General features: G+C 43.5%; 1 protein-coding gene across 1 annotated transcript in view; it reads right to left on the reverse strand.

The window, feature by feature from the left end:
* Positions 1–528: 528 nt before the first annotated feature.
* Ucn3 (urocortin 3) overlaps positions 529–18,188 on the reverse strand; it is a 70,139-nt gene continuing 52,479 nt past the window's right edge. Inside the window, exons 2-3 of the mRNA XM_021656703.2 lie at positions 6,853–7,020; positions 529–1,466 (exon numbers count right to left, since the gene is read on the reverse strand). Of these exons, the coding sequence (XP_021512378.1) occupies positions 966–1,460 (495 nt within the window). The 5' untranslated portion in view covers positions 1,461–1,466; positions 6,853–7,020 and the 3' untranslated portion in view covers positions 529–965. The remainder of the gene's footprint in view (positions 1,467–6,852; positions 7,021–18,188) is intronic.

Below are 18,188 nucleotides of genomic sequence, written 5' to 3' on the forward strand. Positions count from 1 at the left end.
CAGAGCAAGTTGGGTAACTACACCATCTGAATCAGTGAGTTATGGGTTCAAGTAGGAGATGCCGCCTCAGTATATAAGGTGGGTAGTTATCCAGGAAGACAACTACCTTTAACATGCAAACACACATACAGGCACAGTCACCAACACACAGGTGCCCTCATGATAGTAACATTCTTACACATATGCATGCACAATACACACATACACGTAAAACAACGACAACAACAAATGTGACTCCATGCCTTAGAGAGCTATGAAGGTGTTTGGAGTGTTACAGCCTCTTGTTCATCATGATGCTCCCTCTGAAACAAACCCTAAATGATGCTTTTGTGGGGCCGTCTTATAGAGATGGCTTAAATGGAACCACACAAGCCCCATCTTTTCCTTTACTCTTTAGTAGATGCTGTTTTGGGTGAGGGATGGGGAATTGAACTGTCAGCAACACTCCTCATTATCCTTCCCTGTTCTAAGATCAGAGTTTGAAAGAAGAAAAGCAGAGACAGGCAGAAGTTCAAGAAGCCACTGACTTTAATACAGATGAGAAAGTAGGGGAGGTATTTGGTAGCAAGAGGGTGAACTGTGCATTGCCCTGCTTGTCCCAATGCACAGGTCAAAGTGGAACAAGGAGGGGCTCTGAGAGCTCTCTTTCTTTAGACATGGGAACACCAGGGAGGAGCATGGAGAGAAAAAGCACTGGGTCTGTTGTCACAGGGAACCAGAGAGCAGACACAGGATATGAGGAGAGAAGTTAAACCTCCATTGTATGCACAGGCTGAACAGTACTGCATTTGTGTTATATATACAGAGGGGAAGGGAAACCAGGTTGGAAGCAAGAGAGGATCAGAGGGGCACATCAGTGGGTCATCAGTGAAAACAGACTGTCCTTTGAAACTCAAGGGCATGTCCTCAGTTTCCCTCACACTCCACTCTGGGGCACTTGTCTGCCCTCCTGCGTAGCTTCTGCTTTACTTCTTCTTCCCAATCTGTGCCATGAGCTGAGCATTGGCAGCTGCCTGGGCTCGCATATTCTTGGCCCTGTCGATGTTGAAGAGGATGTTCATGAGGTTAGTGGGAACGTCGAGGGACAGCGTGACCTTGGTGCCTCGGTCACTTTTGGCCTTGTCTGAGTACGCCTTCAATTTGTGCTGTGCTTGGGGCTGGTATCTGTAGCGCACAATCGCAGCTCCTTTCCCCCCTGTAGCTCCCGAGACAGCTCTTTTTATCTTGCTGTGCTTTTGTTCCCCCTCGTCTTCTCCCGAAGGGTCCTGCATGGACAGGTGGCCGAAGATCTTCTCGCTCATCAAGGGCACATCCTCCAGCTTGTTCTTCTTGACCTCAGACAGGGCTGTGTTGAGGTAGCTCGAGACTGGTCCATCGTTGTAGAACCTGTGGGAGAGGCTTGTCCCGGGGCCTCCCAGGAGCAGCAGCAGGAGCAGCAGGAAGTAAGTGGGCGCCAGCATCACTTCCTGCAGTAGAAAAGAAGGATGTGAAAATAGGTGTGAGAGAGGCTTACGTTTGAGCAAGGTCCAGCAAAGCGTTTCTGGCATTCTTCTGAGAGGTTTCTCAATGTTGATCCCCAGATCACCAGCACCAGTGTCTCTTGGAAACTGGTTACAACTGCAAACAACTCTCAGGTCATTCCCTAGAACCAGTGAGTCAAAATAAAAGAGTCCAGCTATCTGTGTTTTAACATACCCTTTTAACATGTCTCAGTGTGTAGTGCCTCCTGCTTGTGGATTTGAACGCTTGGCCTCTGGGTGGAGGTACTTTTTGGGAGGTTCTGGAGGAAGTAGCTCATTGGGGAACAGGAATGTTCCTAGGAGGTCATCCCTGGTTGTTTCCTGTGTGACTTGTCTCCATCGTGTTGGATGCTTCTCTGTTCTGCCCTGTCATGATGGGCTGAGACTTCTGGGACTGAGAGCCCAAGTAATTCCTTCTTCCCTTAAGTTGCCCATGTCAGGCACTTTGTCAGAGCAATGCAGAACAGTTGACCCTCTGTTAGTTCTGATGATCCCTACAATCTGAGAGCTTTTCACTCTGGTATTTCTACCTTCTTTAATTTAGCTTTGATACTGGCCCCCAAACCAAATAACGAATGAGCTAAGTATGTGGCTGTCTTCCTGGTCTTTAGAATTAGTCATCTCTGCTTGTTCTTTAGAACAACTGGAAAGTGGGCACCGATAGGGGGAAGTGGGTTTGAGGAGGGGGGAGGTGGAGGAGCTAGGATTAATGGAGGGAGGAGAAACTGTGGTTGGCATGTATTGTATGAGAGAAAAATAATCTATTTTCAATAAAAATGCAAGAACTATTCTGTAAGTAAATCAACACTTGGCACTCAGCAGCGAGGAAGGTTGTTTTCCTGTCTGCAGTTACGGTGTATACTGACAGGGGATGTGGAATCAGAGGCCTGGGTTCTAACTCGCCTTAATGCCTATAAGACTTTGGCCATGCCCTTTCCCGGTAGATGAATAGGAATGGGCACAAGGCAAGCCCAAACTTTCTTAGGCTGCAGAAATAAGCCAAAGTATGTAGCTGATCTCAGTATGTAGCTTGGGCTAGCCTCAAACTCCTGGTATACTTGTCCTGCTTCAGACTGCTATGTACTGGTATAATATGCAAAAGCTACCACCCCCAGCTCAGACTGCACTTACCCCTGAGTTCAGTTCTTTGGAGAAGCCTGTAAGTCTCACATATGTCCACACATATGCATTTGTATAATACGTAGAGGCATGCACTCATATGCATATATACATGTAGGCACACACACACTTACAATATATTTACATACATACCCTACTATACTCACTGCAGTTTCCTGTAAAAGTTGCTCCTTTCCTAGGTATACACTGTAGCTGCCACCTTTCTTTCCTTTTAAAGTCATTTATTTATTTGCTCCTTTGCTTATCATCATAAACATTTATTATAAAAAATATATGTAATATTCCATGACAAAATACATGAACCTCACTTTATGTAATCTGACTTCATACACAGGCCAGATATGGGTGTGTCACAGGCTGCAGTGACAGCACACACTGTGGGATTAGGCAGAAATTGGCTCAGGTTCCATCTGGTCCTTTGCCTGAAGGCCTCTGGCAGATTTCTTACCCTCAGTGAGATTCAATTTTGTCATTGGGCAAATAGGGTGACAATAACTATCTCTCAAAGGTTAAGCGATGAACTAAAGTTAAAAGGCCAATGTGTGAAGGTGTGTGCTCTAACCACACACTCCTGGGGCTGGTTCATGCCTGGTCACACGTAAGTAATCGCTATGTCTTATAAGGTGGAGGTGTAGTCTGCAGACAGCCCCTTCAGTCATGCATTTTCTGAGTCAAGAATTTTCTCTCGTGGACCCATATCTTTGTTGCAGTCCATCTCTGGCTCACGGTTTTTTGTCTACATAATGCTCTTTCCAGCACAGTTTAAGCAGGCTTGGTTCGCCTTACACTTAGTTCTAGTAAGTCCATGGCTCTACGTTAGAGTGCTTCAAAACCCCATGAAAAGATGGCTTAATCATATCCCATGAGCCCTGGCACTCAGACTAAAAACTCGCTCTGCCGGTGATGGCAATGCTGATGCTGTGAGCCCATGGGGCATGCCAGGAGAATCTCTGTTCTACTCACTTCAACTCCTCTTTGTGATCACTAGGACTTTTGGAGCTGCTTGTGGCAGTGCCACACACCTGTACAGTGCACAAGAGGCTGAAGCAGGAAGCATGTGAGATTGAGGGCAGCCTGGACTACCTAGCAAAGGCTTGCTCCAAACAACAACAACAACAACAACAACAGCAGCAGCAACAAGTAGCTTGTTGGAGTTCCCAGAGAATATTTACAGAGCTGTATCAATATCTAGACCTTCGACTTTACCATGCACTGAGGATCCCGGTATTTCTGCAGGAACAGGGAGTTAGTGTCTGCCTATTGTCTGATACCTTCATTACATCTTAAAGCTTGGGGGTAATTTTAAGTGACTTCTTAACCCTGAAAGAACTTAAAACACAAAGCAAAACAGACAAAAGTTCAGAAACTGTTAATGCCGGCAGAAAAGTTGTAGAGAAACTTCCATCTCTTCCATTGCATGATTCCTTTCAGAAACTGCAAATGACCTCTTGTCTAAGTGCCCAAGAACCTCATCTTCACCCACGAGTCAGAGGTCTGAGCCTGGGGTGGGGGGAGTCTCTTTGTCTTCATCTCTTTCTCCTTTCACTCTTTAAAAGCAAGAGGCTCTCCTCCAGAGAGGACAAGGAGGATGAGATGACACTCATCAATTTAGAGCTGGCTAGACTCTGAGTGAGTGTCTGCTCATGTGGGGTTGCCCGGGCACTCAAGGCTTGACAGTGTCCACATCCTTCCTACACTGCTAGGCTCACTCCACTTGCTCTCCCTAAAACTGCTGCAGTGCAGCAGCAAGGACCAGCTTAGATTTTTATACAAGTATAGAAAATATTGCTGAAAACTCAGTGTATTTTGTGTCCAGGTCCATCTTGGGTTGACTCTACTTCTGGCCCTGTTGACTGCTCCTCAGTGTGAACTAACTCCTGATTTGCAGGTATGCACCTTAAACACCTGAGCCACTTTGAGCCTTGTATTTCTTTGGCATTTCCAGTTATTCTGTGATGTGCCAGCTTTTTTTTGTGATGCGGAGACTTTCTTTCCCTGCAGTTCCTTGGGGGCTCTTGAGATCCTTGGTAGCAGCTGATAGGGCCCACAGAGTCTAATGCTAAATAACATCCTCAATGAATATTTGTTACATAAACTGACATTCATATTAGCATTCAGGCACTTAATGAAATTAATTTTCCCTAAGGTGAGCAAACATGTTTTCAACTTTTTTTTTAAAGATGTATTTTCTCTGTGCAGATATATGCTATTATATGTATTACTGAAGAAAAAAAAATAAAACTCTGTTAGTGAGGAAAAACTTTAAAGTTTCCCCTCTTGCTATGGCCTGGCCTCCCTGGAGCCCCTGCTGTATAGGTTTACCTCTGGATTTGTGTTCTGTTCATCTCAGTTACACAAGTAATTGACCCTGGACTGAGAGGTGGGATCTCTTTTGATCTATTTACCTCCGTGTGTGTGTGTGTGTGTGTGTGTGTGTGTGTGTGTATGTGTGTGTTCAGAGAGGGGGTAGAGAGGGGGATAGAGGGAGGTAGTGGTGGAGAGGAGGAATATGTTATTTTCTTACTTTTAAACCCTGTGTTGCTATCAGAGAATAAAGCCATCATAGAAAGGAGGCCAAACATGTCTAAATAATGCTTAATATATGTCAGTGAGCAAATATCCTGTATGGGACTTTGTTAGTAGACCCTGGGTTCTAGTGTATGTGTGTGAGACTGTGGATGTTTTGGGTGACAAAGAAATGTCAGTCTTGACACTGATGAAAAGTTGCAAAGCAAAGACCATTATCCAGACATATTGTACATTATAAAGAACCCCTGTCTCTAGCCCTGTAGTATCTAAAATATAAGGGTTCTTTATCATTCTGGTATTATTTTTTTTTTTTTTACCATCAAAGTCATGGTGAGGGGCTGGGAGAGAGAGTCACATTTCTCTTCAGGACTTTATTGTAATGATTCATTCATATGATATCTGAAACTCTTTGGGGTTATTTTAGCAGTACTTTCCTATGGGGCCTTTAAAGAGATATAATCACTTTTGACAACTGTAATAGAATCAAGCTTAAGATATGAGGCAATGAGGGATCTGGCCAGACACAGGAAAAAACAAAGGACAGAGAAACCATGGATGTCACAGCTTCCCAAGTGCAGCAGTAAAGACAGAGCTGGACCTCTGAGGCCCATGTCTGCAAACTCAGATAAGTAACTCAACTAAGAAATGAGCCAGCTAAAACCTTGTTTTGGTGATTCCATGCTGCAGAACCTAGGGAACACTAAACATTTCAAATATTACAGGATGAAGCTTTTTGAAATGTACTGATTTTGGAAAAGTTTGTAGGAACACTCCTCAGCCTAGATCTAGACCTAAGCAACTTCCCCTGAATGTAAAAAGTGAGTGTTTATGCATGAGAGGTTCTTCTCTTCCCGGAAGATGCAGGATACAATTGTTCTGTTACAGACCGGTCATGGCATATCTTAATTATTCCACTCCTAGAAAAGGTCTATCTATCTGTCTGTTTATCTATTTTCAAATGGCTGTGTTTAGAATTGAATTCTCAGGAAACAAGGTAGATATGAAACGTCCCTCTCTATGCTCCCTTGCTCTCCCAGGCGGTGCCAATTGTAGATATTGCAACCTCTATCCCACTTCCCCCCTCAGCATTGCAAGATGGAAAGGATTCAGGGCTGGGATCATTCTTCACCTTTCATGTTGTATTGGGCTAGTCTTGTAAGCCCTTGGGGTTGCGGTAGCACCTGTCCCTCTCCCACCAAGCCCTGTCCGGGGAGGGAAGGAGATACCCCAAATGAGAAACACACACAAACTGTAATCCATGCATCCTGTGTGTTCTGAGCCACTGTGGAATATTGGCCTCTAGTTTCTGAGCCCAGGTATTCCCAACTAGTCGTAAACTATCACCAAAGACTGCTTTTTGTATTCAGAAATATTTAGAAATAAAGTCTCTCTCTGTGTGTACACAAACTGCACTGGATCTGCCACCTCTTCAAAGCAGGTCTCTGTCTACCAAGAAAAGAACTATCATTTTGCCCTCTGAATAATTTTTTCCCTGGTGTCTTTGATACCAATTTCTGCTGATTTAAAACAAGCCTGGCCACGGAGTTCCCATGAGCTCCAACTGATGGCTGCTAGCAACTCCCTCTCAGCTGTCTAGTACCCAGCGCTTGTTGAGAGAAAATGCATTTATGCTTCAGAAGTCAGTCCCCAAGAACAACCTTACCTGTAAGTGGACTTTGCTCAGGGTGAGACGCACAGCTTCCAGGCCAGGAGGGCTGCTTCAGGCAGGTCCTCTGAACTTCTGACTGTTCAGGGTCGCAGCTTTGTCTTCTCTAGTATAGTTCGTAAGTGGGCTGTGATATTTCCTCTCTATGGAAACCGTTCCACTCCCCTGTGCATATATATAAAAGTGACAGATAACAGGGTGGATCGTAATTCCAGACGTGTGTCTACATTAGGATGAGATTTCATTTAAAATACAACTAGAGCCAGCTGCCCACGTCACAGAGATGACAAGTACACAGGAGACTGGAACCCCTCCTGCCTCTCCCTCCTCTAGTCACCTCCTTCTTCTCCTCCGGCCCTTGCAACTTGCTTCATTAATTGAAAACAAAAGAAAACCAAACAACAACAGAATTCAAACCACAGGTAAGCTGAGAAGCAGTGTCTTCGAACAGAGTTTCATTACTGATATTAATTCCGGCTTCACCTACTTCTCCCTCCCGCTAACCCTCCCATTGGAAATCTGGGGCCAGAGCTGCTTTGCAAGCAGAGGAGGTGGTTTGGAGTTCATCTGTTGCCCTGTCCTTTCGTGGGTTCTGACAGCACAGTGTTAGCCTGCGACTCACACAGCTCATTATCATTGTTTGTGTTGGTCAGATACGCTTGTGCGCAGAGCTTTTTAATAGGAAATCACTTGAACTTTACTACAAACTGAATATTCACTGGACACCTACTGTGTGCCAAGTATTTATCAGTCTCTGGGGAAATCAATGAAAAGTAAGGTGAGGCTGGCAGAGAGAGAGAGAGAGAGAGAGAGAGAGAGAGAGAGAGAGAGAGAGAGGCAAATGCCATAGGTTTGAAAGGAGCAGACCTCTGCGCTTGAGTTTCCCATGCTCAATGAAAGGGAAGCAGAAGGTGTGCACAGAAGAGGGCAGTGACTTCTGTGGACAGAGTTGAGGGAGGGAGGCAGTCAGGAAGAAGCCAGGCAGAAGGAAGGTAGGAGCTGGCTCACACTCAGAAGTGCTTTGAAGATCTGTTCAAAGACTACACATCACTTAATATGTCCTAGGAGATGTGGAGGGGGCAGATAACCCTTAGTTCATAGACAAGAAAACTAAGGCCGTACGAAAGAGCTTGCTGGCACCACATAGGCTCAGGGTCACAGAGTCAGGGTGAGAACAAGTCTCATGGTAGGTACATTGCCATTTTTAATTCACCTTCCACCTTGGGCTGAACAGAATTTTCAGGAGCCATGGGAGTGGCTGGGTCTCCATGGTCCCTCTGGAAAAACCAGAGGCCCTGCCCCAGGTGACTGTTCCTTTCTGAAATTCTTCTAGGTGAAGAGGTAGGAGGCCTTCTTAGACAATGAAGACTCTTCAAGGTCCACACATCTATTAAGGGAAAAGTTGAGAAGGATCCCAAGGTACCCAGTCTCTTCTAACACTCTAGCCATTTTTATAGAGACATGAAATTAAGGGCTGGGGTGTGGATCAGTGACAGAGCACAAAGCCCTGCCTACCCACCAGTACTACAACTTTCAGAGAGTTATGAGATTGCATCCCATTTCCCCAGAGATGTCTGGGCTGGGATTCTCAGGAGGCTAGAGGTAAAATGCAACCAGATTTGTGTTTGGTTCAAACCCACTAGTTAATTAATTAGTATATACTAGTCTGGGAGAGGCCCTCCCCCTCCCCCATTTGAGACATGAGGTGGTCATGGGACTTAAGTAGATTGAGGTAAATGGTTGAAAACTTGAACTTGGTTCACTTCTCATCTTTTATAAGCTTTGGTATGGCAGTGTGGAGGACTTGTGAAGACTGCAGACATGGGCACACACAGATTGGGTTTCTCAGCCTTGGTTGTACTGACATTTGGGTCATACAGTCCCTTGATGTGGCAGACACTATGGAGCCCTGTAGGAATAGACCTACCTGGTCTATTCTCAGTGACATCAGTACCACCCATCCACACATCATTTGTGGTAACTGGGACAGCCCTGGGGGGTGAGACACTAATCCAGGGCTCCTTTCATTTTCTTTTTTAACTTTGTATTGGTTCTCTGTGAATTTCACATCATGCGCTTCAATCTTATCTCCCTGTCCCTTTGTACCTGCCCTCTGCTCTTGCTAACTCTCCCACAATAAAATAAAATACAGGAAACAAAGCAAAACAAACAAACAAACAAACAAACAAACCATCTCTGGTGGAAGCTGTAGTGTGTCACAATTTGTCCCACAATATACCCTTTTGTCCATACATCTTTACTCATAACTGTTCATTGCAATGAGTCCTTGGCCTGGTTTAAGGCCTCTGGTTTCTGCTACACTTTTGTATTGGAGCCCCAAGAGGACTCCTCTCTGAGACCTATTGCTGCCCTGTGTCATGGAGATTTGTATCTGCAGCTTTGTACCTTCAGGACTGGCCCTTTCACTTGCTCTAGCAGTTCATAGATGGGGTAGATGTTGGAATGAGCCAAGCCAAATCCGTGGACCTGAGCATGAGCTGAGTTGGTCATCCCACCATCTCTCCAGGACAAGCTCTCTGGCACTGACCTGGATAGCTCACCCAATGCTGAAGCCATCAAGTGGCAGAGCCACCTCTTTGGCTCTCATGCCCTCAAGGCTGGTTCACCTGTACCCACAGCACCAAGGCCAGCTCTACCGTCATGTCCAAATGAGGTGCAGGACCAGCTCTCTCTAGCGCTGTAGCCTGTAAGGGGCAAGGCCAGATATACCACTTTCATGACCCTGCACCAGCTCTCTGGCTTGTCACAGGTGGCAAGGGGCAAAGGGAAGAGGGCCTTTTTTTTTTTTCTTATGAACCTGCTTCTTCTGGACTTCCCAGAAACCCTTCTTCCTTGTGTTCAGATCTCTGTAAGGACTCAGGCATCTTTGTGGCTGTGGGTGTCTCTGAAACCTAGAGTTCCCTTGCCATTGAGAGCAAGTGCATCAGTTTTCATTGGTTGATGGGCATTGTCTTCCAAATCCACCACTAACAGAGTTCTGCATCTAATGGCACATGGACCTGGGTGGCTTGGAAGGTGTAGTCTTGGGATATACTTCTTTTGGAGATGAAGGCATTACTAAGTAATCATTTGCTTTACAGTTTGAAGGACAGTCCTGAACAACACAACGATGATTAGTGAGTAAAAGTCCCCAGGTGTCACTTAGTGGTGAGGAGGCCGTGGTTTCCCTTTCCACCCTCTGCTGAAGCCTTAGCAAGGCTTGCTGCTGTGCTTGCATGTCTCTCTGGCCGCTGTGAGCCGTTAGCATCTTTTATGAGTTCAGCAACAGCATTTAGGACGCTGCTTATGGGTGTAAATACTCTATCGAGAATACATGAAAGGCTGGGGTGAGAGAAAAAAGCTACCTACCATCACCTCTGAGTAGAAAGGGCTTATATTTATAAAGCTCATTTTCCAGTGTGCACAAAGCACTCAAATTAACAACATAACTGTTAAGATCTGAGCATGGCAGCCAAGGAAAAGGAACAAGACATTTGGGAATAGTAAGAAAGCTTCATTGATACAGAAGGTTTTAACAAGACAGTGAAGCTTCCATGTCTGCTGCTTCTCAGACCAAGACATAATATTTCAGTATGGGAATTATGCTGAGTGGAAGGCAATTAAGAAGAGGCCTAAGGAAAACTCTTTGCCCCCTCTGTTACTGGCCTGTGGCTCATTTTTGTCCCACATATTTTTGAGGCTCTGCTATGAGCACAGCCTCTTACTGATTAACTTCATATCAGTTGATAGTCTTGCCGTTATAAAATGTTCTTTATCTTCAGCAACATTCCCACTTCCCTTCTTCTTTCTCTTCTCAGCTGCCCCCGCTTCTCTTGGAGCAGCAGCTCACTATTATAGCTTAGTGTTCTTTTGAAAATTCAGTCCTTGTGTCTCCATCTGCAGAGTCCTGAAACTACAGGTGTGCACCACTGCCATACCTCACCTGAGTACTCTTTTTTCTTCAAGTTTGGTTGGACTGAATTTGTGTGTGTGTGTGTGTGTGATGCTGACTATCAAATTCAATACCTTATGCATGCTAAGCAAGTGGTCTACCAACTGAGCTACATCCCTGGTCACCAAAATAACTTTCAATATGCTTATATGTTGAAGTAAAATTACTGTGGTGAAGCTCAGCATGGCGGCCTCCATCAATCTGGGGAGGCTGAAGCAGAAGGAATGGCATGGGTTTGAAATGAATACGGGATATGGAGTGTGTTCCAGGTTATCTGGGGCTACAGTGTCAAGCTTGGTGTGGTGACAGTACATGCTTGTAACCTCAGCACTTTGGAGGCTAAGATAGGAAGATTACAAGTTTGGGATTATCCTGGGCCACATAAGGAAACACTGCTCCTAAAGTAAATAGGTAAGTGCTACTATGAGAAAACACACACACTCACACACACTCACACACACAGCTACTTTAATCACGTTAGGTCTCCACATTTTACAAGAATGAGAAGGGACAGACCTTTGCTCAGTAAACTATTTTTCAAGCAGGATTACCATATGGCTACAGGGTAATTAATTCCTTTATTTTGTAACTGTGATAAATAAAATGAACTGCCATTGAGTCAAAGCATATCAATCACGTGATCACTGGGGTGGAAACAATATGGAGAACAGTCTGATCATGGAAGCAGATTTTTTTTCCCTGAAACCTTCTAAAACTCACTCTCTGAAAAGTTAAATTAGTGGCTGGAGTGATTGCTTAGTGATTAAGAGCATTGACTGCTCATGCCAGGGGCCAGAATTTGGTTCCCAGCACCCATGGCAGGCAGCTTACAACTATTTGTGACTTCAGCTCCAGAGGATTGGGTTCCCTCTTCTGAACCATGGAGACTGCATACATGTTATGAACATACAATAAGCAGGAACAACACATACACAGAAATAAAACTTAAAATGAATAAATAGGCTGATAAATAAATTCTAGAATACTGCTAATGGAGCAGGCCTTAGGAAAGTGTTTTCCTCACACATGGGAATTCTAAGTTGAGTCACAAAACTACTGCAGTGAATGAAGTTTTTCTATTATAAGTGCATCAAACTCCGGTGCTTTCTTTCATTCAGAGTAGAAAGTTCTAGACAATAGCTCATGATTTATCACGCGCAGCGCGCGCGCGCACATACACACACACACTCCACTGAAATTCTAAAATGCTGTTATGGATCTCAGGTCTCCAGTATGCTAAGCAGGTGCTGCGTCAGTGAGCTGCAGCCCCAGACCACTGTCCTTCTATTCTGAGGCAGAGCCTCACTAGGTCACTTCAACTGTCCCCGAGTTCACACTGCAACCCAGGCCAGGCTTTGAACTTCAATCCTCCTGCCTCAGGCTTCTGAGTAGCTAGGGTTATGGTCCAATTTACATAGAAATTGTTTAATTAAAAAAGAACCTGCAAATTTCATGATTTCCTTGCTTTTAATTGCTGAGTAGTATTCCATTGTGTAAAAGTACCACAATTTCTGTATCCATTCCTCCAATGATGGACATCTGGGTTGTTTCCAGTTTCTGGCTATTACTAATAAAGTTGGTACAAACATAGTTGAACAAATGTCCTTGTTGTGTACTTGAGCATATGTTGGATATATGTCTAGGAGTGGTATAGCTGGATCTTGAGAAAGAGCTATTCCTAATTGTCTGAGAAAGTGCCAGATTTATTTCCAAAGTGGTTGTACAAGTTTATATTCCCACCAGCAGTGGAAGAGGGTTCCCTTTTCTCCACAACCTCTCCAGCATGTGTTGTCACTTGAGTTTTTGATCTTAGCCATTCTGAAGGGTGTAAGGTGAAATCTCAGGGTCGTTTTGATTTGCATTTCTCTGCTGGCTAAAGATGTTGAGCATCTCTTTAAGTGTTTTTCTGCCATTCTCTATTCCTCTACAGAGAATTCTCTGTTTAGCTCCATACCCAATTTTTTAATTGAATTGCTTGATTTATTGCTTTTTAATTTCTTTAGTTTTTTTTAATATATATTCTGGATATCAGGCCTCTGTCAGATATAGGGTTGGTGAAGATCCTTTCCCAGTCTGTAGGCTGTCATTTTGTTCTGAAGACACTGTCTTTTGCTTTACAGAAGCTTTTCAGTTTCATGAGGTCCCATTTATTGATTGTTGCTCTTAGAGCCTGTGCTGTTGGTGTTCTGTTCAGGAAGTAGTCTCCTATGCCAATGAGTTCTAGGCTGTTCCCCACTTTTTCTTCTAACCAATTTAGAGTATCTGGTCTTATGTTGAGGTCTTTGATCCAGTTGGACTTTAGTTTTGTGCAGGGTGATAAATATGGGTCTATTTTCATTTTTCTGCATGTAGACATCCAGTTGGACCAGCACAATTTGTTGAAGATGCTGTCTTTTTTTCCATTGAATGGTTTCATCTTTGTCAAAAATTAAGTATTCATAGGTGTGTAGGTTTATTTAGGGGTCTTCTATATGGTTCCAATGATCCTCCTTTCTGTTTCTATGCCAGTACCATGAAGTTTTTATTACTATTGTTCTGTAGTACAGCTTGAGGTCAGGGATGGAGATATTTTGTATTGATATTTTTATGGGAATTGCATTGAATAAATTTGCAGGCAAATGGTGGGATCATTCTGAGTGAGGTATCCCAGAAGGAGAAAGACACACATGGTATATACTCACTTATATAGACCTATAAGGTATGATAAACATACTGAAATCTATATACCTAAAGAAGATAAACAAGAAAGAGGACCTGGGGTAAGATGATGAATCCTCACTTAGAAAGACAAATGGGATGGACATTGGATGTAGGAGAAAACAAGTAACAGGACAGGAGCCTACCATAGAGGGCCTCTGAAAGACTACCCAGCAGTGTACCAAAGCAGATACTGAGACTCATAACCAAACCTTCGGCAGAGTGCAGGAAATCATATGAAAGAAGGGGGAGTTAGTATGACCTGGAGAGGGCAGGAGCTCCACAAGGACCAAATATATCTGGTCACAGGGGTCTTTTATGAGACTGTTTCTCCAACCAAGGACCATGTATGGATTTAACCTAGAACCCCTGCTCGGATGTAGCCCATGGCAGCTCAGTATCCAAGTGGGGACCCTAGTAAGGGGAATAGGGGACTATTTCTGACATGAACTCAATGGCTGGCTCTTTGACCCCTTCCTACACCCCCCCTCCCGAGGGAGAAGCAGCCCTGCTAGGCCACAGAGGAGGACTTTGCAGCTAGTCCTGAAGATACCTGATAAACCAGGGTCAGATGAAAGGGGAGGAGGTCCTCCCCTATCAGTGGTCTTGGAAAGGGGCAAGGAGGAGATGAGGAGGGGTGGGTGGGATTTATAGGGAATGAGGGAGGGGAATACAGCTGGGATACAAAGTTAATAAACTGTAACTAATATTAAAAAAAGAAAAAAAGAAAACTGGAAAAAAAAAAGACCCACCAAGAAACAGAACTGTTAGTTTTGAACCAGTTAGATCCTCTCACTGGAAATGAATGATGGTCAGAGGGTGAAGTGCCAGGCTTCTGTGAAATGTTCCTAGCAGAGGATGGGTTGGGATGTGGTTTGGTGTGGGCTGAAGAGGGGGTGGAAAGGACAGAGTTTCAGGCTGCATTCCATGCAGTCACTAGGATTCCGGCTTTTCTCTGTTTTATATAATGGAATTCTGCACAGAATTGTGTTTGGAACATAGCTTTTATTACTGAATTAAATTGAATGAAATAAGCCAAGCCAAACCCAAATAAACATCTCCCCTGGCCACGATTTTGAAAATGCTGAGAGAAGATTAGATCAATGTAGGGAAATGTGGTGTTTGGACTGGTTGTATATGTGTGTGTGTGTTTTTAAATATATGTCTCTGTATGTATTTCTGTGTGTTCTTGTGTGTGTATGTCTCTGTGTGTATGTGTGTGCATGGAAATATATGTCTGTGTGTTCATCTGTGTGCACATAAGCATGTATGTATGCATGTATGCATCTCTCTCTTATCCAGTGTGCTATGTGTGTATAGGTGTGTATGCATGTAGGTCTTTCTGTCTCTGTCTCTGTCTCTGTCTCTCTCTCTGTGTCCTTATTTGATTCTCAAACTGGGTATCCATCACTGAATGGGAAAGGAGGGAATTCACTTGATCTTATGTCCTTATGGTGTATCTTTTAACAAGCTTGCTCTGTAAAACATGGGTGGGGTAGAACTAACAAAACTGCAAGTTCATTGTGATCATATATACCCAAATAGATATTCTCTTAGAGTTTTAAATGTTTTCGAGCTTTGAATAAACTTTTTTAAAATCATTAAACATTTGACTCCAAATCTAATTTAATCCTTTTTTTTTTCGAAAGAGGAAAATGAGGGCCAGGTGTGTTAAATCACTTAGACAGGGTCACACAGGTTATGTTAGACCTCAGGCCGTGGACACAGGCATGCTGTTTGTGGCCTTGTCATTTGCAGCAGCAGTGACTCTGCCCAGGCTCACCTTCACCCTGAGGGAGGAACGAAGCCCTGCTTAGAAAGTGAGTGATTGTTTTAGCCATGGAGCCTATAATTGAAGATAACATTATTGAAATAAGATAACAATGAGAGATTATTAGATATTTATCCAGAAAGACAAGTGTGAGGAGTCAGAAGGCATTGTGATTATATTTTATCTCTAACAATCCGGGAAGTCTGGAGGAGGTGTATTTTGTTTTCTGAGAACCTAGTGCTAATTAAGAAAGCAGTAATACTACAGAGAGTTTGCTTTTGGTAGTGGAAAACTATGCAAAATTAACTTCCACTGTAAAATCCAAAGGAGAATTTGTGTGTTTATGAGTGTACATGTTTATAGGTGTGTACGTGTTTTTGTGTAAGAGACAGAATTTGATGTCTGGTGTCTTTTTTAATCACTCTTCCCTTTATCTTTTGAGATAAGATCTCTAACCAAACCCGGAGCTCATCAATTCAGCTACACTGGTTGGTTCCCAAGTCCTAAGTATCCTGTCTCTGCCTCCACAGGGCTGGGATTACAGTACAGGTGTTCGCCACTGTATCCAGTGTTTCTGTGTGGGCCTCGGGGATCTGACCTAAGGTACTTATGCTTCTGCAGCAAATTCTTTCCCAAATGAGCCATCTCCCCAGCTCCAGCATTGCATACTTTTTTTTCATTGTAGTTTTCTGTGTATCCATGTTTTTGTCTTGCATGTATGGCTGTGTGCCATATGAATGCAGTGCCCATGGAGGCCAGAAGAGGGCATAAGATCCCCTGGGACCAGAGTTATAGATGGCTGTGAGCAGCCAGGTAGTGGTGGGACTCAAACCTGGGTCCGCTGGAAGAGCAGTCAGTCCTATCATTTGCTGAGCTATCCCTTCAGCCCCTGCATACCCTTTGGATGTTAAAAATCTCAATGAAAAGAAAAAGAAAAGACATAATGCAGGATAGCACCTGTGCCATTACTACAAATACATGTAACTCAGATTTCCCCTTCAGTATTGTTGATGTCCCTAAAAGTGTGGGATCTCCGGTCTTATACTGTTGCAAAGGCCAGTCGGCTATTTCTAACATGAACTAGTAGCCAGTGGTTTTTCAATCTCTTACTCCCAGGTTACACCATGATTCCATACACATCTCCCAGGTTACACCATGATTCCACATACATGTCTCCCAGGTTACACCATGATTCCATACATGTCTCCTCTAAAGCCAGAGATGCCACTGGGAGCAAGGCAATTCCCATCACTTTTCACTGAACTTACCACATTGAAAAATAGCTTTTACTTTTTTACATTTTTAAAATTTATAAACTTTATTACAAAAAAATTGCAAATATAGAAATAAAAAAGAACTACATGACAAAATTAACCAGACCCAGAGCTTCAATGAATAAGCATTGTCAGAGTAAATGTTCAAAATGGAAGCTGTGGGACTTCACATTAAATTTTAGATATCTTTCAATATGGACTATATTTTAGGCACTTATCCACCACCAACCCCCATTCCCCCCCCAAAAAAAAAACCCCAGTGACTGAAGTAGAACTATAAAAACATTTAGCAGAATATCCTCTTTCGTAACTCATGTCCATTGCTTGCGTTCAGCTCTTCCTCATTCCCTTATATTTTGCCTTTCTTGTCTTTTAATGTTTTGTTGTGACCACATGTGCATTTGTTCACATCTGTATATGTATCATGGTCTAGATTCTGCATCAGAGAGAGAACTTCCCTCTCATATAGTTTTCTTTCTGAGATTATATGACCGTACTTAAAAATGATCATTTAATCCTCTTAAAGGGGTCACTTCCCATTCAAGTCTATGAGTTCCCGAAGTAGTCTTCAAAAGTATTCCTATAATAAAGTACTCTCCTTTGCTACCTCTCTCCACAGCCATACTTCTCATTTGGGGTTCTTTATAAAGTGCAGTTTCTGGTTCAGTGGGTCAAGGGATGGGAGCTTCTGACAAGTGCCCATGATGCCAATGTTGCTGGTCTTTGGACCACCCTGAGCAGCCTGATCAAAAGTACAAAAAATTTCCACAGTGTTTCACACCTCATTTTTTTCATACATAGTAAGTTTCCAATGAACACACTTTAATGGAAGCCTGCATTTAGTGATAAAACTTGGTAGATAAAATGAAAGGCTTTACCAAGACATCACTCTTCATTCTCTTCCTGTTTCCCTGTTTTGTGGCAATATAAAATTAGAGCTCTGTTAGGTGGGAGAAGCAATATCAAAGAGTCCTTTAGCTTTTGGTCTCTGGAGAAAATGAAAGCGAGAGAAAGAATCAATAGCCGAGGACCATCTCATTTAGTCTAGCGATCTGACATCCACTTTTCAAAGAATAGTAGCTTCCGTTTCTATGCTGTTAGTGCCCAAATTTTCAGAATTAGCCACAATTTACACTTTCCCATTTGCCTATTAAAGCAGACAAACTATGCACATATACGCACCAATCACAATACATACTTACCAGGGCACACACATGCTTTTACATGCACATCAGAGACAATTTTTAATGAAATATCTCCTTTGGGGGCCTGCAGAGATAGCTTAGTTGGTTTGCTGCAGCGGCACAAGGACTTGAACTCACGTCTCTGAAGCACATGTAAAGTGCTAGGTGTGGAAGTGTGCCTGTAACCCCAGCCCTGGGGAAATGGAAAGAGTGAACTCCCTTCTGCTCGCTGATCAGCTAGTGTAGCTCAGAGAATGGGAACCAGGTTCAGTGACAGATGCTGTTTCCAGCAACAAGGACCAGAGTGTAGAAGACACCTGATATCAACCGTTAGGCTCCACATACACACTTAGACGTGTGCACATGTACTTGTACATACCCATGTATCTGCACAGGATTGTATACAACACATACATACATGTGCATGTGCTTGTGTGTGCGTGAATGCACACACA

Source organism: Meriones unguiculatus, chromosome 19 (genome assembly GCF_030254825.1).
Source record: "Meriones unguiculatus strain TT.TT164.6M chromosome 19, Bangor_MerUng_6.1, whole genome shotgun sequence".
In the NCBI taxonomy this organism is placed as follows: domain Eukaryota; kingdom Metazoa; phylum Chordata; class Mammalia; order Rodentia; family Muridae; genus Meriones; species Meriones unguiculatus.